Here is a 27,097-nt window from a genome sequence, read left to right as displayed (position 1 = left end):
AGAAAGTGTCAAGAGGCAGTTCATGGTGGCGTACACTCCATAGCAAAATAGAATAGCAGAGCGGATGAACAGAACTTTATTGGAACAGGCAAGAGCGATGTTGAGAATTGCAGGAATGGCCAACTCATTTTGGGCAAAAGTAGTCAAGACCGCCTATTATGTGATCAATCGGTTACCATCAACCGCAATTGATCTGAAAACGCCAATATAGATGTGGATAGGTAAGCCAGCTAATTATTCTTGCTTACATACATTTGGAAGTCCTGTTTTTGTTATGTACAATGTCCAAGAAACATCAAAATTGGATCTAAAGTCCAGAAAATGTATTCTCTTAGGGTATGCTGATGGAGTTAAGGGATAGTGCTTTTGGGATCCCATTACCCACAAAGTGATAATAAGCAGAGATGTGATATTTAACTTTGACGGTTAACTAGGGAGAAAAGAGAACCAGTTTGGCACTCAGAATACATTATGGAGGGTAATGTTGCATAATGCCTTCTAACAGAAGATGGAGAGCCATCAACTTTCAAGAGACTACAAAAAGCCCAGAAGCTTTTCTGTGGATGGTAGCAATGCAAGAAGAAATTGAAGCTCTCCATAAAAATAAGACATGGGATCTTGTTCCACTACCACAAGGAAGAAAAGCTATCGGCAACAAATGGTTTATAAGATCAAACAGGATAGCAATAACTAAGTGGAGAGGTATCATGCTAGATTGGTGGTGAAATGATTTGCTCAGAAAGAAGGTATTGATTTCAATGAGATATTTTCTCCTGTTGTTCAACTTACAATAGTTCACATGGTCCTGGCGATGTGTGCTACATTTGACTTGTATTTAAAGCAGTTGGATGTGAAAACTACATTTCTTCATGGAAAACTTGACGAAGAGATTTATATGCTCCAACTAGAAGGTTTTGAAGAAAAAGGAAAGGAGAACTTGGTTTGCAAATTGAACAAATTTTTATACGGTTTCAAACAGGCACTATGATGTTGGTATAAGAGATTTGATTCCTTCATCATGAGCCTTGGATACAACAGACTTAGTTCAGATCCTTGTGCTTACTACAAGAGATTTGGTGATGGTGATTTCATTATTTTGTTATTGTATGTTGACGACATGTTGGTAGCAGGCCCCAACATAGATCACATTAAAGATTTGAAGGCACAGTTGACTGGGCAGTTTGAAATGAAAGACTTGATACCGGCAACCAAGATTCTAGGGATGCAAATTTACCAAGACAGAAATAATAGGAAGATTTGGCTTTCTCATAAGAATTACGTGAAGAAAAATTTGCAGCGTTTCAACATGCAAAATTGTAAGCCAATTCTTACCCCTCTTCTTATTAATTTCAAGTTATCCTTAAGTATGAGTCCTAACAACGAGAAAGAGAGGATGGAAATGTCTTAAGTATCGTATGCATTAGCAGTGGATAGTTTAATATTCGCTATAGTATGCACAAGAACAAACATTGCACAAGTAGTGGGAGCGGTTAATCAGTACATGGAAAATCCTGGTAGAGAGCATTGGAATGTTGTGAAGAGGATTCTAAGATATGTGAAGGGTACCTCAAATGCTATGTTATGTTATGAAGGATCAAACTTTACTATCAAAGGCCAAGTTGATTCAGATTATGCAGGTGATCTTGACAAAAGCTAGTCTACCACGAGATATGTGTTTACCCTTGCTGGAGGAACTTTAAGCTGGGTTTCAAAACTATAGCCTATCGTGGCTACCTCTACAACAGAGGCAAAATATATTGCAACTTCGCGAGCCAGTAAAGAGGTGATCTAGTTACAAATGATACTGGAGGAGCTTGGACACAAACAAGAGAAGATAGCTCTATTTTGTGATAGTCAAAATGCTTTGCATTTAACAAAGAATCCAGCATACCACTCGAAGATAAAACACATACGAGTTCCATTTCACTTCGTTTGTGAAAAAGTGGAAGAAGGAAGTGTAGATCTACAAAAAATCCATACTAGAGACAACCTGGCAGATGTTCTAACAAAACCAATTAATACTGACAAGTTTGTGCGGTGCAGATCTTCTATTGGCCTAGTAGAAACATAAGCAAGCATGAGAATGGAACGACAAATAGAAAGAATAGAAGGGCTATAGCAAAAATGGTTTTAAGTGGGAGATATGTGGATGTAAGACCAATTTTTTGCCATAAATGATTTTGAAAAAATCAAAATTGGCAGTACAGGGATTTATTGCATTCACATATAGGCAGTAACTTTCCTCCTCTCTTCACTAAGGCGGTAATAAGCCATTTTTATCCTTTAAGCCACTTTATTTGACCAAGGAAGTGAAATGACAGCAAGCATCAACTTTTGACAGCTTGCATGAGAGTTCAGTTTCAATTTGAACTATTCCACTGCCTCTTTCTACCGCCCTACACACTTATATATATATATATATATATGTGCATCTCATTTTAGAAGATTGATTCCATTTTGGTGTGAGAAAAATATAGAAAACAAAGAGAAAGAGGAAAGTATTAGAGAGAGAATGATAAAGGGTATTTTTTCCTAAATATTTGTGTCTTTCCTTTGTTAGTGAGAATGTGTGTTTTTCTTATATTATAAGAGAGAGAGTATTGTCAATTGTGCTCTTCTTATCTTAGAAAGAAATTATTATATTCCTTTGCTATAACAAAGTCCTTCTACACTTTCCAATTATTTTGTATGTATTTTATTTGAATATTTTTACACACAAATTTTCTTACTTGTATAAGTTCTACTTCAGCTGCAATTGTATATCCTATACCTCGATTTCCTAATAGGTAATTGTGCACATAGCTTGTTCTAGATAGCTCCTATTGACTATTAAGCTTTTCCTTTTATTATTGGTATTCTTATTTGAGTTTTCGTTGTCTTAGCTAACAATCAGGAACCATATACAAAGCTAGTGTGAAAGAGAGATTCACAGATTATAGAAGAGAGGGATCATAAGCTTGATCAGTAATGATATTTGGAGTCTTTGGTACTCATGGATAAGGTTTTAAGGTGGAAATCCCAACCGCCTCCATCATTCATTTTTTTTTTTTTCCAATTTTCTTACTCTCCAATCACACAGCTATATCTTTTTCCTTATCAATTAATTATCAAATTTACTATATAAAATTGTGGAAAATATTAAATAAATTGTATAATTATGTTAGTTAATAATATATGGTAAACATTAATGGTTATAAATATATTATTTTTAATAAAAAATATAAAAAAATACATATTTGATAAAAATATTTATTAATTAAGATTTATAAAATAATAATTACAATTAATATATCATATAATGTCATTTCAAAACCATATAAAATTCCTGGTGAATGAAAATTATTGATCTCTTCTCATCCTTATGTTAAAATGTAAATTATAAGAAGTAATTATTAAAAGTTGTATATATTTGATAATTTAGCATGTAATTGTTAATATATTAACAATATGGATCTTATATTAAATATAGCCAGTATTGTTATACTCATTATATAAAATTGGTTGATTATATAAAAAATTATTATTATTTGATGGTGGAGTTCAAAACAATACCACGAGTTATTACTTGATAATATTCCATAAATATTTCATCAATTCATTTGACTACATTTGCAAATAATATATTTTCTAAGCATTTTTATAATATTTATCTATTTAATAATATTTATAATATAATATTTATTAATTATTTCATATGCATTTGGCTATTATAATTTATATTTACTATATAATATTTATAGAAATATTAAATTTATTAAGATAAAAAAATAATGAGCAAAGAGACAGTTAAACATCAATAATATTTATTAATTTTTTAAAACATTAAAATTAAATTTAATAGAAATTTTCATAAAAATCATGATTTTTTTTAATAAAAATGCAAAAGAATTGAGATAAATATTTGATAAAAATTTCGATGAAAATTTTGTAAAAGTTGGAAGTTTTAAAAATTTTATTTGTTTCTATTTCTTATTTACCATTTAAAAATATAAATATTTTTGCAAAATTTTCATAAAAATTTTGATTTTTTAAACCTCGCTGTAAACTCTTATATATCCTATATCCTTTTATTTTAAAGGAAAAAATTATAGAAGATGGGATTATATATGAAAAACTAACCTTCGCTCGCAAAGCAATTAATAAACAGCAAAGAAAATAGCATATATATGTAAATTATCCTATATCCTTTTTCTTGTTATTGTTTTTTTAATTATAGATAGGAGTTTCCAACTCAAGTTATTGCTGATCCAAAAAGCAGCAAAAATCACTGGCCTTTAATGTAAGATTAATGCTAGAGGTACAAATCGATAAGCATGTTTATTAAGTGATTAAGTGTTACTATTTAATTGTTTACTAAATAATTGTATGTCATTATTTAATTAATTTATATTTATCTTTTTAAAAATTTACTTATTTAAATTTTATATTATATTAATTTTTCAACTAATAAAATAAACATATATTTCCAACCACATCATCATGGTAAACATATTGGGAGTTTTTTTTTTTTTTTTTTTTTTTTTTTTTTTTCCTTTTTTCCTTTTTTCCTTTTTTCCTAGCGTTGCTCTTAATGTAATAACAAGACCTATTACCTGATAAGGATTAGTTGACTTGAGGCTATCTCTTGTTATGGAATCTGTTATGGCATCTTGTTTCATTATTGATATCTGCTGTAAATAGTTCTTATCCCTTTGCGTAGCATCAGAGCATTAAAAGACCAGTCCAACTGTAGGCTACTCAACCAGGTAGTAATGTGACATGTAAGTTTTAGTGGCATTTCTCTACAACTCTTTACTAACAAATGAATTTATAGGTTCACCCTTAATCAGAAGTGTATAATAATGGTTTCTTGGTAAAAAAGTATGCGATGTTGGTTCTTTGACAAAAAAGGAAAAAAAAAAAAAAAGTATACTATATGGTATATATAGGTACAGCCTAATAAGGACCACAATATATAAAAGTCAAAATCTCACATTGAAAGTAATTGCATTTTACGTATGAAAACTGAGCCCTGATTTGGTTGGCACATCTTTAGGTCTCATCTCTTTCCAAGTCGAAGGATCTAGCACCATCAACAAGGAAACTTCACTATACTGGGGAAGCTCCATAACCGATAGGCATCTAGTACTCTACCAATGAAACGCCCATGTGCCACTTCAACAGCACACATTATCCCTCCATTTTTGTTTTTTCATTTGTGAGAAAGAGAGAAATAAAGATGAACATCAACAACCTTGATACTAGTTTAATTTGTAGCAATGACCTTGAGAGTTCTATTTCATGCAACAAAATAGCTCGTCTTCGCCAGTCCATAAAGGGTCTAATTAGTTTGTTTTTTCGCCTCTTAGTCTTTGAACTCAATCCTTTTTGGATCCAACTTGCCTATTTTGTAATCTTATCTTTTTTTGGTTATGTGGCTCTCAAAATCACCAAACCAAGAACTTCTTTGAAACCCAAAGACCTTGATCTTTTCTTCACATCCGTGTCTTCCACCACGGTTTCGAGCATGGGAACGGTAGAAATGGAGGTCTTCTCCAACACACAGCTTGTTATCATAACCATTTTGATGTTAACAGGTGGTGAGGTTTTCGTTTCCATGCTCGGAATCCAACTCTCAAGATTCAAGCTCACCAAAAGTAGTGGTGGTTATCAAAGGATTAAGGATGAGAATCTAGATGAAATCCAAGATGAAAACGAAGATTCCACGCCCAAAGACAGATCTACCGAGTACAATTCTATCAAATGTTTAGGCTATGTGGTTTTCGGTTATCTTCTGGTGGTCCATAAATTGGGTTATATTTTGGTTACCATGTATACAACCTTGGTTCCATCTGCTAATCGAGTTCTCAAAAACAAAGCCATCGAAATACCAACATTTGCAGCCTTTACAACAGTATCTACCTTCGCAAACTGCGGTTTCGTCCCCACCAACGAAAACATGATCGTTTTCAAGAAGAATTCAGGGCTTTTGCTTATCCTAATTCCTCAAATCCTTCTTGGTAACACTTTGTATCCAAGTTGCCTTCGGTTTTCGATATGGCTTTTGTGGAAAACAACAAAGAGAATTGAGTTCGATTACATGTTGAGAAACTACGAAGAGATGGGATATAGTTCTTTGCTATCTGCTGTTCATTCTTCTCTTCTTGCAGTGACCGTGTTCGGTTTCATGTTAGTGCAGTTCGTACTGTTCTGTGCTCTGGAATGGAACTCGGAAATCATGGACGGTCTGAATCCTTACCAGAAATTCATGGCTTCATTGTTTGAGATAACGAATTCGAGACATACAGGCGAATCGGTCTTCGATCTCTCCACTATTACTTCAGCTATTTTGGTGCTCTTCGTTGTAATGATGTAAGTTCCTTATAAGTTACCTATACGCATTGCTCATACATGTATAAATATCTAGTCCATATAGTGCACGTATACATGATTTTAAATATAAGGATAACAAAATTTAGTATTTTTATCTAATTTGAACAGTGAAATTCACCCGTAAACTAGGGGGGTTCTTAATTTTTAATGCATCAGAATATAATATAATAGATATAGCCTTTTGTTAAGTTTCACAGTTCGATATGGATAATAGTATTCTACATATAAAACACAATTATTGTAGGTAAAGATACCAAAGCGTGACTAAAATTTTTATGTGCCACTAGCAAAGTTTGGAAAGGTACGGTCCTAGAGAATAATCTTCATGTGTGGTGTCCAATTGCTTTTGACCCAAGTGCCTAGTTATATGCTAGAATCAGGTTCTATCCTCCCTTATGTGTGTGCATACATATATAAGTTAAAAGAAAATATGAAATTATGAATAATCTTAGCCACGATTTCATATTGTATATACATACGATAAAGTTGTGTATATTTTTATTTGAATTGATCTTTGAGGGAGAAAGAGGCAAGTGGACTTTCTCTATCATCGTTATATTATATGTACGTGTGCTATTGATATTTTGGTTATGCGATAGGGGACCATGTACTTTTTATATTTCCTTCTGGATTTTCTCCTCCCAATTTTTTTATCAAATCTCTATATTTTGTAATTTTGATAAGGTTCATTAACATCACTATGGCATCACTGACAATCTTAATCTTAGAGGTTCAGCAACATGGGCAAAAAACAAAACCGAACAAATGTTGATATTATTAAATGTTTATATTGTAAATATATTTCATGCTATAAGGTTCCATTAATAATATTATCTACTTATCAATCGCCTTCTGGCTTCAACAGAAGGTTCCATTAATAATATTATCTACTTATCAATCGCTTTCCGGCTTCAACAGAAAAAGTCAGAATTATTACTAAAAAACAGAAAAAAAAAAGTATTAAAAAAAAAAAAGGTCATATATTATAATAATTTCAGAATTTTCGGCACAAAAAGTGGTTTGTACCATGTGCACAAAATTTGTTCATTACACAAAAACCAATTAACAGTTAATACATTGATTTTGACGAATTCATTCATTGAGTTGAATCATCATAATGACATTGCATTAGTTTTGCCAAACCTTTTATATAATATATATATATATATATCATTATAATATTAGTTCATAACTAGTTAGCTGGAGTCAATGAGTCATAATAGAATATTTACCAGGAAAAAAAGTTATAATAGTTTAGCATAACTATGTGATCAACCGGTGTTTTATCTTTTCTAGGTATCTCCCACCACATACATCATTTTTTAGCACAAAGGATCAAAAGTTATCGAAAAACAGAAAACAAAACCACTATGCCACAGGGTGGAAAACTTTCGTTGAGTGTAAGGTATTCTCACCTCTCTCTTATATAGTCATCTTTGTAATACTTATCTGTCTCACAGAGAGAGCAAAGATGAAGAAAGATCCACTCAATTTTAACGTATTGAACATCGTCATTGAAGTAGTAAGGTAAGTTTCTCTTATAATTTCTCTTCGACTAGTATTCCAGCTTAAAGACATTCATATGCATTTGATTGCATATTCCACAAAATGAGACATACGTCATAGTTTGAAGAATAAAAGATTGCAACAAAAATACTACTTAATGATATCAAAAAGTCATGTTAAAATACTACTTAACTCACCTAAACCTAAGATTCTTAACGCAAATCTGGAAAAATTATTTTCTGTGTTGGACCAAAAAAAAAACAAAAAAAAAAAAAAACGTGGTACAAATAAATACTAAGAAAAGTGAAGATGTAAATATCAATATTATTGCAGACTTCAGCTCTCCTACTTCATAATTGAACCAAACAGAGTAGAGATCTGACAGTAAAGCAAACAAATGGTAATATGGTAGTCAATTTATTACATCTTATTCTAAAATTATACCAAGTACAAGAATTCGATGATTTTCATAAATCGAAATTTTCCAATATTCAGATAATCTTTTTATTTTCCTTATTATTATTATTTTTTTAGTTTAATTTTATCATTTTATATGTAAGAACTGTATCTTGATGTTGCAGTGCATATGGAAATGTTGGGTTTTCAACCGGTTACAGCTGCAAACGACAATTGGAACCTGAGAGTGATTGCATAGACAAATGGTATGGCTTTGTTGGTAGGTGGAGTGCAAAGGGAAAGTCTATTCTCATTCTTGTGATGTTTTTTGGAAGGCTAAAGAAGTTCACCTTGCAAGGGGGTAAAGCTTGGGTACTATCATGAAAGATCTTAATCTTCTTTTGGTTTTTGGCAAATGTAGTCTATCTTAATTTTGTTCATAGGAGAAAAGTCTTGTAAAACTTATACACAGGACGAGAGTATGTCTGTACGATATCAATGCCAATATAAGTTTACTTTTAAGCTGTGATATCATTGAGATGGAATGCAATAGCATTTGTTGACTTCAGGCAAATTCTGTAAGATATTTGCAAAGTGAACCTATGAAGCCTTTAAAAAAATACTAATGAAGTAAGAAATGTAAACCATAGAGGGAATTTCAGTAAAAGAACGAATAGGCTACAACAGTAGGTAAAACGTAGTAAGAATGTGAATTATTGAATGCTCTGCTACAATAGGTTTCAAGCCCTTAAGTATGACAATGAAACATAAAGAAGAATGTAGATGTAATTAAGGTTGAGTTTCAAAGTATAGAAAATAAAACTGATAAGAACATGTGGGATCGAACAAGGGGAGAATAAGTTTTTTTTTTTTTTTTTTTTTTTTTTTTTTTGGAGAGAGTGAGAATTGTTACCAAGAGAAAAGGTGAGAAAAGTAAGCAACATAGGAAAAAGGAAAAAGTATTTGTAGGACATGAGAGAATTACATAATTAAGTGCAGTGATCTTAGACTAAATTAAAAATTAACTACATTTACTAGTTCACTTAGAAAACAATTTCATTGGAATTCAAGAATCCTCTATTTAAGTACAACGAATTTTTTTACTTTTCCATTTCAAGATAAGATAGAAAATATAATAGCCCAGTCTACCCGCATGAGATATTGTCCGCTTTAAGTCCAGCCCGTAAGGTTTTGTCAAAATGCGTCTCAAGGGAAAGGTATCCACATCCTCTTTTAAGGTATGCTTCATTCCCTTTTTCGACTGATGTGGGATCTCACAATCCACCCCCCTTGGGGCCCAGCATCCTTGCTAGCACACCTATCCGAATCTGGCTCTGATACCAACTGTAACAACCCAGTCCACTCGCAAGATATATTATCCGCTTTGAGCCCAGCCTGCACGGTTTTGTTAAAACATGTCTCAAGGGAAAGGTATCCACACTCTTTTCAAGGTATATTTCGTTCTCCTTTCCAACCGATGTGAGATCTCACAGAAAATAAACCCCTCATTATACAACAAATAACAAATAAGTTCAAGAAAAAAAATTGAATTGTAGCCTCCATGTCAAGACCTCAAACTCAAACAAATAGATCCTCAAGTTACACAATTAACCAAAAATATAGTAGTAAATAGAAGGATAAGGAAACATACTAAAAAGAATCATCCACAGAGTTGCAACAAATCTAACCGGACTCTCTGTACAGATATCAAACCTGCTATGTGAAACAAGTAAAGAAACGCATATCAAATTTCCTCTAAGAAGCATAAATTTTAAAATAAATAACAACACAATCCCACTAGTCTACTAAATCAGGTTATATTGCACACATATAATTTATATCACCACTCAATAATCTATTAACATATCTTAAGCAAACCCGAAATTATACAATATTAAGTCTCCCTTAAACTCTCACTTTCAAGACAAACCAAAAATCAACTCTTTGAAATCCCCTTTTGAAAGCAAACATCTCAAAAAGGAATTTAACAAACAATCTGCCAAAATTGATAGTAATTAAGATGACACATAAACACCCATATTGCATAAAATGTGAATATCAATTTCACTCTTAGTCCTAGACCAATAGTAATTGTAACAAAATTTCACTCTGCTTGTGTGGTTGAGTTTTTAAGTCAAAAGGTGTTAGTGCCCAAAGCTCAAAAGACTTCTCTTTTGATATGGGAAAATTTAGCTCCAAGTAGGAAACAAAAAAATAAAAATAAATAAAAAAATAGCTATATGGATTTAACTTTTTTTAACTTCTTAAAGCATTTTCCCAATTAACAAGAACCAACTTGGAAATCATAAAATAAAATAAAAGATTCCATTGTCACCTTGCAGAGACAGTTTCTTTCCCACAAAAAAAAAAAAAAAAAATCCATGCTGCACCCTTCTCTAGTTGTTGAAGCCACCATAAAAGGGTTCCCCATGAGAATATGATCACCTCGAGTCACTCTGGACCTCAACAAATGAGTGAATTTCATTGATTTTGGGTGAAAGTGCAAAAAAGGCCTCAAATTCTACCATTTTTTGCACTTTTACCATTGTATTACTATTATTATTGTCAAAACCCGTCCAATATCCCTCATCGAAATCCTAGACAAGCCCTGATCCCAGAAAAACATCACCGAACCTTCCAATGGAAAATTCGACAGCATCTCCACTAAGGGTAAGACTTACCACAAAATGTTCTGTATAGAAAACATACTTCTAGCACCATCTTATCCCTCCCATCTTACTATAATTTATTTCACAAATTCACAACACTTCAAAATAATAAATAGCGAACCAATGCAATATTAATAAATACATCCAATAGTATACAGAGCATCTAAGGTTTACAAATAAATATGGAATTTAATACAACAAATGATAAAAAGAAATATTACAATATAGGAAGGAAAAGAAAGAAAGAACTCCTTGGATTTCAGTAGCAAACTAAAATGTCGAGCTCGCCCCGGACAATCACATCTACTAAGGGAACGAATTTAAAAAAAAACAAAACAAAACATAAGATGCTAATCATCTCCATGAGTGACCGAATCTATTATACAATAATAATAATCGCACAATAATAACAATAATAAAATAAACTTAATCAATTAATAATAAATAAATAAATATTAAGTAACTTAATCAATTGATAATAAATAAGTAAATAAATAAATATTAAGTATTTGAAAGTAATATTTTTCTCTTAAAACACTCACAGCTCATTCAGTTGGAATTGTTCCCCCTTTTTAAAACATTTCATAAAACCCAACATTTTATATAACCCAAAACCCAATAAAATAATTAACCAATAAAACAAATAGAATACAAATAATTGAATTTATAATAATTATCATAAGGTAAAACACAATCATAAATAAATTAACCAAGTCAACATTTAATTCAACATATAATCATGATATTTATTAATCAAGCCAAGGGAACAATTAAAGAATATTAATAAATAAAATGCAGATAATATGCAACTAGTCAATTTAGTAATAAAGGGGGTTTAACGTAAAATAAAATCGATTTCAATAAATAATTTATAAAATTTATGCTCAATAATTTAATAAAATAATACGAGATACCATAGAAAATCGTTTTGATAAATTTTAAATTTATGTAAGTGTTGAAAACATGGTAAAATATTTTTTTGGACACAATTTAAATAAATAATAAAATCATAATTAAATGCTTTTAATTTCAAATACCATTTTGAAAATATTAGTTCTAAAAATCGGATCGGAAAAAATAATTTGACGCACACACTATGTACTAGTGATGCCCAACAGTACCTAGCATCCCAAAGCACTGCCTGACGGAGAGGTTAACGAGAGAAACCTGCATTTGGCCCTCCTAGCTTCCCAGCAGCGTTGATGCTATAAACCTCAATCCCGATCATAAAGGGGGGCACTATGGCCAATATCAACTTGTCTACTCTTGGTTTGATAGCAACCATGGAAGAGCATAAACATACGCATTCATCACACTCCACCCATGCTAATCACATCCACAACTACAGAACACTAGTACTGCATAGTGTGTCTTAAAAAAATCAAATATATATATATATATATATCATTTTCAAATACCAAAATCTTATCATTGCCACTGGATTTAATATCTCTCTCCACATCCATAAATTCACGTTAAAATCCATTATAATTTCATTGATGTAAATATACCAAAATCCCAGTGGCATAAAATCAATCCATAATCTCAAATCCAACGGTATATATATATCCAAAACTTTTCAATACTATAAAATAATTTTTCCACCATTATTTCAATGCGTAATAAATTTAAATAAATATTTTCTTCATTTCCTCCAAATTCAATACAATTGAAATCGCATTGAAATTCACATAAAACTCCATATATGCATAAATTCATATAAATATATTTTTATTTATCACAAATAATCCATAATTTGTTTCGACAATAATTTAGAAAATTAAATTTGAAATTCTTCAAAAACCAAAATGTGATCTATATGCATATGTAATTTAATTCACCCCAATTTTGGCAATTAGAATCCCAAATAGGCATTTATCAAATACTCAGCACATAAACATAAACGGACAACGACGGTCAACGGTGGTTAGCACGTGTGGCTTAGAAATGACCAGATGACGGTCAACGGTGGTGACTTCTTTCCCTCTCTCGCTCTCCTCCCCTTTTTCTCTCTTTTCTCCTCCCTTTTCACACATGCGTTTCAGGCCACATAAAACCACCAGTAGATGATACTGTTCACTCATGGGATTGACTGAGAACACAATACATGGCATATACTGTTCACTCAATAAAAAATATATTAAAATATCATGGTAATCAAAAAATTTTGCAGGTCCGTAACTTTTCAACCAAATGTTCAAATTAGGCATGCCACTAGTCTATGAACTCATATTGACGAGTACGTCACAACCATGTATGAGTTCAAGCTCAATTTTACAAAAATAAAAAGTCAACTCTGGCACCCTTAGACAATTTGGACCTAAGCTTGTTTTGCTCATAACTTTCAAACGATAACTGTGATTTTGACATGCTACTAGTCTACGAACTCGGGTCAATGCATACTTTGCAACGGTACCTTGGTCAACCTAGAATTCTATCCAAATCAAAAAATCATAGTTTAACCTCTTTCGGTCAACCACGGTCAAACCTGATCAAGTTGAGAAAATTTCGGTTTACTTCAAGACGGGATGTTACAATTACAAAATGTATGAGGTTCAAAATTTGGATAAAGTGACAATTTTCTTTATTATTATTTTCAATAAAAAAAAGTGATATATATATATATATATTTCCTAATATTATGTGTTTTGTCACTTTATCTTGTTTCTTCGTCTTCTAATTTAACTTGCATTGCCATTTGAATTGATTATTACTAAAAGGTTAGTATCATTAGTATCATATATACCTCTGTTATTTAACCTTAATTAAAAAAATATCTTGTGGCTTTGAACATTTTACAAATAGTCAATATATATATATATATGTGTGTGTGTGTGTGTGTGTGTGTGTGGTAGTCCTGTAGTACTGCTCTCATAATTAAACAACATTTAGGTATAATATATATTTTGAATTGTGAATGACGCGGCTGGTTAATTGGGTGAATACCTATATATATAAATATGTAATTTATAGGATATGTTGGGGGTGGCACGAACATACGGATTCACTTTTTATATGTGGTGTCCATGTTGTGATTCACGAAGACAAATGATGATATTATATTTTTCTGTCAAAACTCATCTACCATTGGTGTTTGCTAAGCTGGTTTCCACTAGAGTCCCTTTATTATAAATTTTACCATTTCCAGCTTAACGCCAGAAAATTTTCTATAACCTATAAATTGGCTAGTGAATATAAAACACACAAAATATATCATATAGTACTAGATTTGACTGAATAAGACTAGCATTTTCTTTAATTTTTCTTCTGAATACGGCAATACACAAAAGCTACAAATCCCACTTTCATTATTTTTAGAAAAAGAAGACCACTACCATCCGGCTACTATATCCATATATAGCAGTTATTTCCACTGTTGAATAAAATGGTATTTACACCAGTATATTCTAAATTATATAGCAGTTTCTATTTTGCATTTAATTTTCTTTTTTTTGGCTTTATAATCTCAAATTTGATTCAACCTTGCACTGTTAGTGCTTTTACTGTGTTTGATTAAAGGTGTAGCATAATAAACACGTGGTGTGCACATGACTGTGTTGCAAGGGCAAACACCGTCTTTTCACGTCGTTATTTCCACCTTCTCTCTTCCCTCAGCTGTAGACAATTACACAGCTCACACAGCCTCTTCGATCACCAAATTATACCAATCATACACATGACAAAATCTGATAAAGTTACATAAATATATGTGATGTTTATTTATTTACTGGATGCTCAATTTTTAATATTTGCTTCATGTTTTTCTTTCTTTCCTTTTATTTTTAACTGTTTGAAACAAAATATATGTGTGTGTGTGTGTATATATATATATTCGTTTATCTGGAACCATATAAAAAGCTAAGTGTGAGAAAGAGATTCACAGATTATAGGAGAAAGGGATCACAAGCTTGATCATTAATGATATTTGGAGTCTTTGGCACTCATGGATAAGGTTTTGAGGTAGGAATCCCAGCCGCCTCCATCATTCGTGTCTTCTTCTTTTTTTTCCCCAATTTTCCCGCTCTCCTGCCACACGTCTATATATCTTTTTTAATGTCAATTAATTATTAAATTTATTATAAATATAAAAATTACAAAAGTATTGAATAAGTTTTATATTTGTATTAGTTAATAATATATAGTAAATGGTTATATATATATATATATATATATTATTTTTACTAAAAAATATGAAAAAAATATATATTTGATAAAAATATATTTATTGATTAAGGTTAATAAAATAATTATTACAATTATATTATATATATCATAAAATATCATATTAAAATTACATTCCAATAATTAAAATTATTGTTCTCTTTCTCATCCTCATTTTGAAATATAAAATTTGTATATCTTTGATAATTTTGTATATAATTATTAATATATCAATAATAAAGATCTTATATTAAATGTATTGGTTTATTATATACAAACTTATTATCTTTTGATGATAGATTTTGAAATAGTACCCATAAATTATTATTTGATGATATTCCATAAATATTTTATCAATTCATTTAACTACGTTTGCGAAGAATATATTTTTTTAATATTTTTATAATATTTATCAATTATTTTGCATGCATATTTGTATTTTTGGCTATTATAATTTATATCTATTGTATAACATTTATAGAAATATTAAATTTATTAAGGTAAAAAAATAATAGACATGTAGACAATTAAACATCAATAATATTTATAAATTTTTCGATAAAAATTAAAAAAAATAAATTTAATAGAAATTATTATAAAAATTATGAATTTTTTAACAAAATATAAAGGAATTGATGTAGATATTTAATGAAAATTTCAATGAAAATTTTGTGGAAATAACAAAGGAAGTTTTGAAAATATTATCTGTTTCTATTGGACACTAATATTTCCTATTTACCATTTGAAAATATGGATATTTTGATAAAATTTTTTATTTTTTAAACTTTGTTGCAAACTTTCCTATATATCTAGAACTAGAAATACGAATGTATTTGTTTAAAACTGGAAAAATTGAGCAGATCGATAGTGTAAAAGTAACATACTTAGAAGATGGGATTATATATGAAAAACTAACCTTAGCTCTCAAAGCAATTAATACATAGCAAAGAAAATAGCATATATATGTAAATTATCCTATATCCTTTTTCTTCTTGTTGTTTTCTTTAATTAAAGATAGGGGGTTTCCAACGTGAGCCATTGTTGATTAAAAAAAAATCGCAAAAATCACTAGCCTTTAATGTAAAAGTAATGTTAGAGCTATAAATCTATAAACATGTTTACTAAGTGATTAGGTTTCACTGTTTAACTGATTTATATTTAATTATATTTATATTTTCAAAGGTCTATTTGTTTAAATTTTAAATTATATTAATTTTTCAACCAATAAAATAAAAACATATCTACAATCACATCATGATAAACATATATATATATATATATATTTCTTTTTTTTTCATGCCCCAAGCGTTACTCTTAATGTAACAACAAAACCTATTACCTACCATTCCAACTTAGGCTAGCTCAACCAGGCAGTAAGACTCTATTTTGTCAAATGTCATTTTATCAAATGTGACATGTCAAGTTGTAGTAGCATTTCTCAACTACTTTCTACAAACAAATGAATTTATAGGTTCACCCTTAACCAGAAGTGTATAATAATGGTTCCTTAGCCAAAAAGTATGCCATAATGGTTTTTTATTAAAAAAAAAATATATACCATAAGGGATGTTTGGTAGGCAGAATAGACAAGTTCGAATCGGATAGGATAAAATAGTACAATCCTGTCTTTGGTAAAATTTGGGATTGAATGGTAAATTAGTATCTCATATTTGATCCAAGATTGGACTGGACTAGACTATTTTGTAATTATTTAAAATAAATATTTTTAAAAATAAAAAATTAAATGATATATTTACAGTTATAAAAAAACATTATATTTATTAAATGATATATTTATAGCTATAGAAAAACATTATATTTAATTAAAGTTGTAAATTTGTATATTTATATTTTACATACAAAATTTCAATATTCTTTTTACACCCACAATTTATATTAATATATAATTTTAGAAATAAATTAAAATTAAATTATAACATAGTATTCCATAAATAACAACTACTTAAAAATAAAAATAATTTAATGGTATTTATATATATTGATATATATATATATATATATATGCATGTATACATTATTAAATTTGTAGTTAAATATTTGTCTATATGCATTTAGAAATTAATCGTTCAAAGTAATATTAATTTCAAATACACTTGTGATGCTTATTTGTTCCCTTGCATAATGCATATTTCCTCTGGCACATTTGGGATGTTTGTTAAAAAATGAGCTTTATGATGTAAAATCTCACTCTACACATGACAAAATAGCCGGTTTGCTTGAACCATATATATATATATATATATATTATTTTGAATATAGAAAAATACTATTTCTTTTAAACTGAATACTAGAAAATACTATTTAATTTTGCACATTAATAAACATATTTTGCATTATGATCCCTACAAAATTAGTCAAATATGATATCAAAAATTGGGCTACAGTTATTTCAATGTAGATACTGAAATACGACAAGAGAAAAAATTAAAATTGGAAGAGAATGGGGAGAAGGTGATCCCAGTGTTAGCAGGTGAAAGTGGAGAAAAGCAAGCACATGCTGATAAAAACTTCGAAGCCAGCATATCATATGCTAAAGTGGTAAAAACAGCAACTGAATTGAAAGCAGATAGACCGGTATTTAGAAACATGAAGGGCCAGAGGAAAAGTTGTCATCTTTCCTTTCCCTTCACAGCATCTCTGCTTTCCCTTCACACCATCTTCCTATATTGCTCAAGTTAGAGACATAGTTTACAATAATTTGCCAATACAAGTAGTGGCTTGGGCAGGCTATTGGAGCTTTCCTCTTTTGGCTGGTAACAGCGATGATTATGGCACGAAAAGCAAGGATAATTTCAATGGAAAGCATACTATCAGCTCAACATGGACTACAAACTTTACATGACATAGTGAAGTAGCAAACATAACACTATTACAGCAAGAAAAAATTGCATTACAGATAATTTATTACAAGATTTCGTTTTAAATCTTAGTGGTCAAGTTCTTAAATTGATGAAGTTGGATTTATACATTTTTTTTAAATGTCTTTTTTCAGATAATTTATTATACTTTGTTAGCAGATGGAGGTTCATCATTTAACATGTCTCTTCACTAAATTCTGGATAAAATAATTAAAACAGAAAAGTGAAATTAATACTTAGACCTGGATCTCACTCTTCTCAAAAATAAATGGCTACCTTGAATCTAACACAGGTATATTTCTTACAGCAAGAAATATGTATATTTCTAGGAAGGCCATATAGTAGAATGCTTGTTAAATATTAAATATACATTAAATTACGTTAGTTTTAATGATTCTCATATACAGCATCTATGTTCAACTTTTAGAAAAGGAAGTCTGAGATTTAGTTTACTCAAGGCTTTTGAGGATTCAATATGTATGTCTGTCTGAAATTCCATATAGCGCCTGACCTTGGAATGTGATGAAATAATCAAGAAAAGCATTAGAAAGCTGTCTACTGCAGGAAAATAAAGAGAGGTAGAGCCACGACACTCCAATACGAGAAGCATAACAAGAAAACAACTCAAGACTTCGCTGTCAAAGTTCTGATATCATGTAAACCAACAAACTCAAAAGCTATGACTTTGAAAAAGTGGGCTAGTTATGTGTGCCAAGCATATTTTCATTACTATAAACATCATAATCAAGGATTAAGTTATATCACAGGTTGGTATCAACCCAAAACACTTTTTCACAGTACTAATAATACTCCACTAAGACAAGCACAAAACAGAATCTTGTAGGAGCATGCTTCAGAATCAGGGACTTGTATAAAGCTAAGATGCAGCGAGTTACTTGAAATACTTCATCCGCTTTTGTCTACATTTTCCTTATGGAATTTCAGTCTCATTGGTATCTGTTGTCCTCACCTACGTTAACCATCAAATCAACTTCAAACCTACCCTTAGGACCATTGGTCAAACCTAGTTAACATGGTTAACACCCATCGATTTTCAGCCAAGCTACCGAAAGTGTCCTGTTTTCTAATGGTATTCAATATGCATGCCAATCATCTATGGTAATCAATTTGCAGAATGCTTATCAGACGTTTAAAAAAAATAATAATAATACTAATAATTCTGACGTCTCAATGGTAGTTTTGTACAATATATAAATTGTTAATTTTGTTAAATTTATTAACAAGTTTTGTATAATTTATTAACAAATTTATCCCACTCCATATACATTTATCTTACATAGGAGTACAAAGACAAAAATCCTAAAATCAAAATGTGCCTTCCATCGAAAAGCAACATCTCAAGGCAACATCACAAACAGAGGCAGAATTCTCAAAGCAGCATATGAAACAGACAGAAGCAACTAAAAAATGGTTTATATTAATCTAGCCCACACAGAGTATTTCGTCAAACACATAATCAACACATCATAAGCAACACATCAACAATAGGCAGAAATAGAAAACTTACCTTCCAAACTAGATGCTGTAGATCTAGTTAAGCCTCCGAAATTAAGCCTTCTTCCTCGTGAATATCAAGCCCTAATTTATAGATGGAAGCCCTAATACGCAGATCAACAAATCACATGAAAACAAATAAAATCCCTAATTTTTTCAGGTAAATAAATCACTTGAAAAACGAAGAAGAAGAAGAAGAGGAAGAAGAAGAAGAAGAAGAAGAAGAAGAAAAAACACAGAAGAAGAAGAAGAAGAACGTAGAAGATGGAAGATCGAGGAAAAAGAAGAAGAAAAACGCAGAAGAAGGAGAAGGAAGTTTGAAGAAGAACGCAGAAGAAGAAGAAGAAGGAGGAAGATCAAAGAAGAAGAGCAGTACTCACGGGGGTTTTCAAATCGGAGAGACCCGTAGATCGGTCCGGCGAGAAATCAGAGGAGAAGTGGTGAACGGTCGGCCAGGGACACCTTCGCATGACGGCCAGAGATACTTCGACGAGAGGTCGGACAAAAGTGACCCAAGCATCTCATCGGTCAGCTCAGTCCCCTTCGAGTGGGATAAACTAAGCAACGGGATACGTTGTCCCGTCCTTCCAATTTGCTTTCCAAACACCGGATTAGGACTGTGGCCTGTCCTGACCTGGGCAGTTCGTTTAACAAACACGCCCTAATGGGATATGTGGCTCAATGAGGACCAGAATATATATAAAAGTCAAAATCTCATATCACATCGAAAGGTATACTATAGGAAAGGTACACTATAACCGGAATATATAATAGTCAAAATCTAACATCACAAAACTGTGCTTGAATGGCACAATTTTTTTTGTTGTTTTAAATAATACACCCTTCACTTTCCAAGTCGAAGCATCTTGCACGCCATCAACAGGGAAACTCCACGATAGTGGGGGAGCTCCATAACAAAAAAGGAGGCATCAACAACCTTGATACTAGTTTAACAACACACGCACATTATCCCTCCATTTTTGTTCTCATTTGTGAGAAAGAGAGAAATAAAGATGAACAGCAACAACCTTGATACTAGTTTAATTTGTCGCAATAACCTTGAGAGTTCTCCTTCATGCAACCCAATAGCACGTAATCGCCATTCCATAAAGGATCTAATTAGGTTGTTCTTTCGCTTCTTAGTCTTTGAACTCAACCCTTTTTGGATCCAACTTGCCTATTTTGTAATCTTATCTTTCTTTGGTTATGTGGCTCTCAAAATCACCAAACCAAGAACTTCTTTGAAACCCAAAGACCTTGATCTTTTCTTCACATCCGTGTCTTCCACCACGGTTTCGAGCATGGGAACGGTGGAAATGGAGGTCTTCTCCAACACTCAGCTTGTTATCATGACCATTTTGATGTTAACAGGTGGTGAGGTCTTCGTTTCCATGCTCGGACTTCAACTCTCAAGTTTCAAGCTCCACATAAGTAGTGGTGACAGAGTTGAAGCCGCTGATCCTAGTAGTACTAGTTCTGTTGATTATCAGAGTTTTACCAGGTACAATTCTATCAAATGTTTAGGCTCTGTGGTTTTGGGTTATCTTCTGGTGGTCCATACATTGGGTTACATTTTGGTTACCAAGTATACAACCTGGGTTCCATCGGCTAATCGAGTTCTCAAAAACAAAGCCATCGAAATACCAACGTTTGCAGCCTTTACAATAGTATCTACCTTCGCAAACTGCGGTTTCGTCCCCACCAACGAAAACATGATCGTTTTCAAGAAGAATTCTGGGCTTTTGCTTATCCTAGTTCCTCAAATCCTCCTTGGTAACACTTTGTATCCAAGTTGCCTTCGGTTTTCGATATGGGTTTTGTGGAAAACAACAAAGAGAACGAAGTTCCATTACATGTTAAGAAACTACTAAGAGATGGGATATAGTTATTTGCTATCTGCTGTTCATTCTTCTCTTCTTGCAGTGACCGTGTTCGGTTTCATGTTAGTGCAGTTCGTACTGTTCTGTGCTCTGGAATGGAACTCGGAAATCATGGATGGTCTGAATCCTCACCAGAAATTCATGGCTTCCTTGTTTGAGATAACGAATTCGAGACATACAGGCGAATCGGTCTTCGATCTCTCCACTATTACTCCAGCTATTTTGGTGCTCTTCGTTGTAATGATGTAAGTTTCTTATAAGTTACCTCTATGCATCGTTCATACATGTATAAATATCTAGTCCATATAGTGCTGCACGTATAAATGATTTTGCATATACTGATAACAAAATTTAGCATTGTTATCTATTTTGAACAGTGAAATTCACAATTAAACTAAAGTGGTTCTTAATTTATAATGCATCAGAATATAATATGATAGATATAGCCTCTTGTGAATTTTCACAGTTCGAGATGGATAATAATATTCTAGATATAAAACACAACTAATGTAGGTAAAGATACCAAAGTGTTACAAAAATTATATGTGCGTGCCACTAGCAAAATATGAAAGGGTGCGGTGCTAGAGAATAATCTTCACATGTGGTGTCCAGTTGCTTGTCCAGTCCGCATTCCACTGATTGCAACTGATTCTCCTGTTCAAAAAGCTATTATTGTTGCTTGTTGCTTGATATTCTGGAGCACAATGTCATAGATGATTTTTAATTTGGTGCATTACATATATTTTACTTCTATGAAATAAAATTTCATTCTTTTTTTGCCATCCAGTTTCTTTCTTATTTATCTTTGAATTGAAAGTTTGAAAGGGAGAAACTAATTGATCGATAAGAAAGAAAAGTAGAAAGCTTTTTTCTCTGCTTGGTGATTCTCACCTTTGGTATCTTTGGAAGATTAGAATATGCTTGATAAGATTTTTGATCAGAAGTCTTAATCTTCAAAAGAGTGATCAAATTACAAGATTTTCTTTTGAACCAAGTGCCTAATTATACGCTAGAATCAGGTTCTATCCTCCCTTATGTGTGTGCATACATATATAAGTTAAAAAGAAAATATGAAATTATGAAAAGTCATAACCACGATTTCATATCGTATATACATAAGATAAAGCTGTGTATATTTTTATTTGAAGTGGTCTTTGAGGGAGAAAGAGGCAAGTGGACTTTCTCTATCCTCGTTATATTATATATACGTGTGCTATTAATATTTTGGCTAATTCTTTGATTGAGTTGAATCATCATAGTGACATTGCATTAGTTTTGCCAAATCTTTTATATAATATATATATATATATATACATATAGCTATAATATTACTTCACAACGAGTTAGCTAGAGTCAATGAGTTATAATAAAATAAATATTTACCCAAAAAAGAAAAACGTTATAATAGTTCAGCATAACTATTTAATCAATGGATACTTTATCTTTTTCAGGTACCTCCCACCATATACATCATTTTTGAGCACAAATGATCAAAACAACTTATCAGAAAACACAAGACAAAACCACTCTGCCTCATGGTGGAAAACTTTCATTGAGTGTATGGTATTCTCACCACTCTCTTTGTAACACCCCATCCCAAATCGCACCGGAATCCGTGCACGTTGACCGAGGTTGATCGTTGACCGTTGACCGAATGGGTCAAAAGTTGACTTTTTGACTCGGTGGGAATTTCGAGTTGACCAGGGTACCGTGGTGAAGTGCACGATGCTCCGAGTTCGTAGACTGGTAGCACGTCAAAAACGGAGCTACGGTTTTGAAGTTATGGACGAAACAAGTTACGGTCCAAACTGTCCAAGGGGTGCCGGAGTTGACTTTTTATTTTTGGGGAAATGAGCTTTGACTCGTGCATGGTTGTGAAGTGCTCGTCGATACGAGTTCACAGACTAGCGGTACGCTTAAAACGGACATCCGGTTAAAAAGTTATGGACGTTTGAAGTTTACCAGATACCGTATTATTTTAATGTTTTTGGGTTGGTGAACAGTAAAATACCACATGTCCGCTTCTGATTGGTCCACGTGGCATGAACAGTGTCACACAGGGGTTTTTATTTGATAAAATTCTCGGGGAAGAGAGAGAAAGAGAGAGAGGAGAGAGAAAGAGAGAGAGAGAGTCTGCCGGCCGCCGGAATTTTTCCACTGTTCCGGCCGAGTTACTGTACACGCGCCGGCCAGAAAGTTTCCCCTCCCCATTTCCGGCAAAACCTTCAAGTTTCACGGCGAACGGCCGCCGGACGCGCCCGGATCGGACCTCCGAAGATCGGCGGCGACTTTTTTCCCTCCACTGCCGGCCACGGCAAATCGACCCACTTCCGGCCATTTTCCGGCCACACGCGCCGTACACCCTTGGTCCTCTCCTCAAGTCCGGCCGACCCACCAAAAATCACGGCCATCGGACCACCGACGCGCCGGGATCGGAGCGTTTTCCGGCGAGGGGCCGGAAATCTTCAAACGGTGATTTCTCCGCCGTCCGGCCTCCGTTTTGCTCACCGCCGGTCCGGCGAGTACCCAAATTTTCGGCCAGCTCCAGTCCGCTGTGTTTGACCTCCTGAACCCGAATCCGGCTTCCGTTTCCGCCAATTCGCGACGGTTTGGGAGAATTGCGGAGCCGAAACTCGAAAAGCTTTCCAGCGAGATTCCGACCCCGTCGGGTCCGATCACCGAAAAGTAAGACCGAATCCGTGATCCTCATCACGCGAGCTTCGATTCGGTATATAACTCGTAACCCTTTAGATATCGCTTGGTGTTCGCTCCCCGGGTACCCATTTGGGAATTACCCGAATAAAATATTAATATTTTTGGTTTGTGCACTGTGGTTGTTTAGGTGCACGCGCGAGTAGTGGAGTTGATCCCGAGGAGGATCTTAGTTGATTTGCGTGCTCCAGGTGAGTGACCCACCTTCAAAAATTATTTTGGGCAATTAATTATATTTAATTGGTATTTAAATTGGTATTTAAATTATGCTCATGTGGTGTGATTTATTTATGAATTATATTATGGTTTAATTTATTATGCATGAGCAAGGTGTATTTTGGTGGCATTTGTACGTGGTTTTTTTTAAAATTGATTTTCCGGGCATAATTGGGTTAAGTATTTTACGAAAATATTGGTTTAAATTTTATAAATTATGTCCGTGGTATTTTTATGGTTGCATCTCGTACTTCGAGGAAATTGTGATTTGTTGGTTATCAATGTTTCATACCGGGTTGTTGAATAAAAATATGTGGGATGGTGTTTTGTGAAAATTTGGTATACTTCCCACGGTGGTTTTTGGAAAAACGGTACGGTTGGTTATTAATGTTTATTTTTAGACGCACTCATACAGTATTGGTGTTCTGGTGTATGGTGTATGGACACGTGGTAGCACGCGGTTATTATGTGGTTTAGCGTGTGGTTATTACTTCACCCGTGAGTTGCCATTGGACCGTGGACAGGCAAGTTTGTTATTGGCCACAGCCGTCCCCCTCCTTGGCCGGGTTGATGGTTTTAGCAGCGGTACTGTCGGGACGCCGAAGTGACCGTTGCAGGTTTCTCTCTTTAACCCCCCGCCAGTCGGTGCTCGGGACGCTGGGTATCGGAGGGCATCACCGGTATATGGTGTGGTGCGTCGGTGTAAATTGCAATTAATGGTTTAAACCCCAAAGGTGTTCAAAATTATTTACTATAATTTATTATATTTTTATTATATATATTGGGGTATGTTTTTATTTATTTATTGTGTATCAAATGGTTTAATCCCTTGGTTTTTGGGAGGTATGTACATTGGATTTTGCAAAAAGGTTTTAAAAAGGGAACATTTCAAACGAAGCGTTTGGTGAGAGTTTTGAGGGAAATTATTATTTTCCAACAGTTATTATTATTTATTTATTAATTGTTGGTATTTATTCAATTCCCTTAGTTGTTATTATTATTATTTTATTATTAAAAGGTGTTCAGTAGTTCGGGTTACTCACGGAGATGATTAGCATCTCACACTCTTAAATTCCGTTCCCTTAGGTGCAAGTGGTGGTAGACGTTCTTCCGGAGCGAACCAAGTTTTCCGCTGCTGTTGTGTTTCGAGAAGTACTTCTGTACTCTTTCATTTCAGTGTATTATTTTTTTTCAGCCTTGTTGTATTTCTGTTGTTTAGCACTTCTTAAAGCTCTGTATACTATTGGGATACTTCTGTTTTATTTATGCATTGGACTGTTGTTGTTTTGAGAAGTGCTGAAATTTGTGGAACAATTTGTAGTTTGTGGGAGGAATAAGGGGATGTTTTTAGAAGTGTGTTTTCAGTGCAGGTAATTTGTGGTAAGTAAATCCCTTAGGTGAGGATCTGCCGGATTTTTCGTTGGAGGGTTCGGTAGGGTTTTCCTGGGATCAAGGCTTGTCTAGGGTTCCGGGGAAGGAATTCTGGACGGGTCCTGACACTCTTATATAGCCATCTTTGTAATTCTTATCTGTATCACAGAGAGAGCAAAGATGAAGAAAGATCCACTCAATTTCAACGTATTTAACATCATCATTGAGGTAGTAAGGTAAGTTTCTCTTATACTTTCACTTCGGCTAGTATTCTTGCTCTAATCCATTCATATGCATTTGATTGCATATTTCACAGAATGAAACACACGTCATAGTTTGAAGAATAAAAGATTGCAATAAAAATACTACTTAACGATATCAAAAGGTCTTGTTAAAATACTACTTAACTCACCTAAACATAAGATTCTTAATGCAAATCTAGAAAAATTATTTTCTCTATGTAACCAAAAAAAAAAAAAAAGGACAAAAGTGGTACAAATAAATACAGTAAGAAAATTTAAGAAGTAAATATCAATATTATTGCAGACTTCAATTCTCCAACTTCATAATTCAATCAAACAAAGTAGAGATCTGACAGTAAAGCAAACAAATGGTAATATGGTAGTCAATTTGTTGCATCTTATTCCAATATTATACCAAGTACAAGAATTCGATGATTTTTATAAAATCAAAATTTCCCAATATTAAGATAAACTTTTTATGTTCCTTATTATTATTATTAGTTTAATTTTATTATAATATATGTAAGAATTGTATCTTGATGTTGCAGTGCATATGGAAATGTTGGGTTTTCAACCGGTTACAGCTGCGAACGACAATTGGAACCTGAGTGTGTTTGCATAGACAAATGGTATGGCTTTGTTGGTAGGTGGAGTGCAAAGGGAAAGTCTATTCTCATTCTTGTGATGTTTTTTGGAAGGAAGTTCACCTTACAAGGGGGTAAAGCTTGGGTACTATCATGAAAGATCTTTAATTGTCTTGTTCATATAAACAGAAATATGTCTTAATCTTCTTTTGGTTTTTGGCGAATGTAGTCTATCTTAATCTTGTTCATAGGAGAAAAGTCTTGTAAAACTTATACATAGGACGTACGAGAGTATGTCTGTAAGATATGAATGTCAATATAAGTGTTGTTTTAAGCTGTGATATCATTGAGATGGAATGCAATATTGTTTGTTGACTTCAAGCAAATTCTGTAAGATATTTGCAAAGTGAACCTATGAAGCCTTTGAAAAAATACTAATGAAGTAAGAAATGTAAACCTTAGAGGGAATTTCAGAAAAAGAATGACTAGGCTACAATAGTTGGTAAAACGTAGACGAATGTGGATTACTCAATGCTGCTACAACAGGTTTCAAGCCCTTAAATATGACAATGAAACACAAATAAGAATAGAGAT

At 32.7% G+C, this 27,097-nt stretch overlaps 1 protein-coding gene, 2 long non-coding RNA genes and 1 pseudogene across 7 annotated transcripts; 2 read left to right on the top strand and 2 right to left on the bottom strand.

Annotated features, from left to right (window-relative positions):
* Positions 1 to 4,989: 4,989 nt before the first annotated feature.
* Positions 4,990 to 8,838, top strand: LOC107426842 (sodium transporter HKT1). 3 transcript variants are annotated; one of them, XM_048472319.2, is made up of 3 exons: positions 4,990 to 6,351; positions 7,669 to 7,899; positions 8,460 to 8,838. In XM_048472319.2, the coding sequence occupies exons 1-3, from the start codon at positions 5,147 to 5,149 to the stop codon at positions 8,656 to 8,658; spliced, it is 1,635 nt and encodes a 544-aa protein (XP_048328276.2). In that variant the 5' UTR covers positions 4,990 to 5,146; the 3' UTR covers positions 8,659 to 8,838. The 3 variants fall into 3 exon arrangements, with proteins under 3 accessions (XP_048328276.2, XP_060672352.1, XP_048328277.2); XM_060816369.1 differs by having other exon boundaries at positions 7,669 to 7,777; positions 8,460 to 8,592; XM_048472320.2 differs by lacking the exon at positions 7,669 to 7,899 and having other exon boundaries at positions 4,991 to 6,351.
* Positions 8,839 to 9,198: 360 nt separating this feature from the next.
* On the bottom strand, positions 9,199 to 9,989 carry LOC132800477 (uncharacterized). Its single transcript, XR_009635601.1, has 2 exons — positions 9,926 to 9,989; positions 9,199 to 9,760 (listed from the first exon to the last, which is right to left on the bottom strand). It is a non-coding gene; the product is annotated as an uncharacterized LOC132800477 (long non-coding RNA).
* A 7,421-nt stretch (positions 9,990 to 17,410) lies between these two features.
* Positions 17,411 to 20,109, bottom strand: LOC107426785 (uncharacterized). 3 transcript variants are annotated; one of them, XR_009634623.1, is made up of 3 exons: positions 19,879 to 20,109; positions 19,512 to 19,602; positions 17,411 to 18,953 (listed from the first exon to the last, which is right to left on the bottom strand). It is a non-coding gene; the product is annotated as an uncharacterized LOC107426785 (long non-coding RNA). The 3 variants fall into 3 exon arrangements; XR_001582221.4 differs by having other exon boundaries at positions 17,411 to 17,875; positions 19,879 to 20,088; XR_009634622.1 differs by having other exon boundaries at positions 17,411 to 19,602; positions 19,879 to 20,093.
* Positions 20,110 to 20,363: 254 nt separating this feature from the next.
* LOC107426427 (sodium transporter HKT1-like) lies at positions 20,364 to 26,853 on the top strand (annotated as a pseudogene).
* The last annotated feature ends 244 nt before the right edge of the window (positions 26,854 to 27,097 follow it).

This window comes from Ziziphus jujuba, chromosome 1, assembly GCF_031755915.1.
Source record: "Ziziphus jujuba cultivar Dongzao chromosome 1, ASM3175591v1".
NCBI classification, from domain to species: domain Eukaryota; kingdom Viridiplantae; phylum Streptophyta; class Magnoliopsida; order Rosales; family Rhamnaceae; genus Ziziphus; species Ziziphus jujuba.
This window is presented reverse-complemented; position numbering and strand designations above follow the sequence as displayed.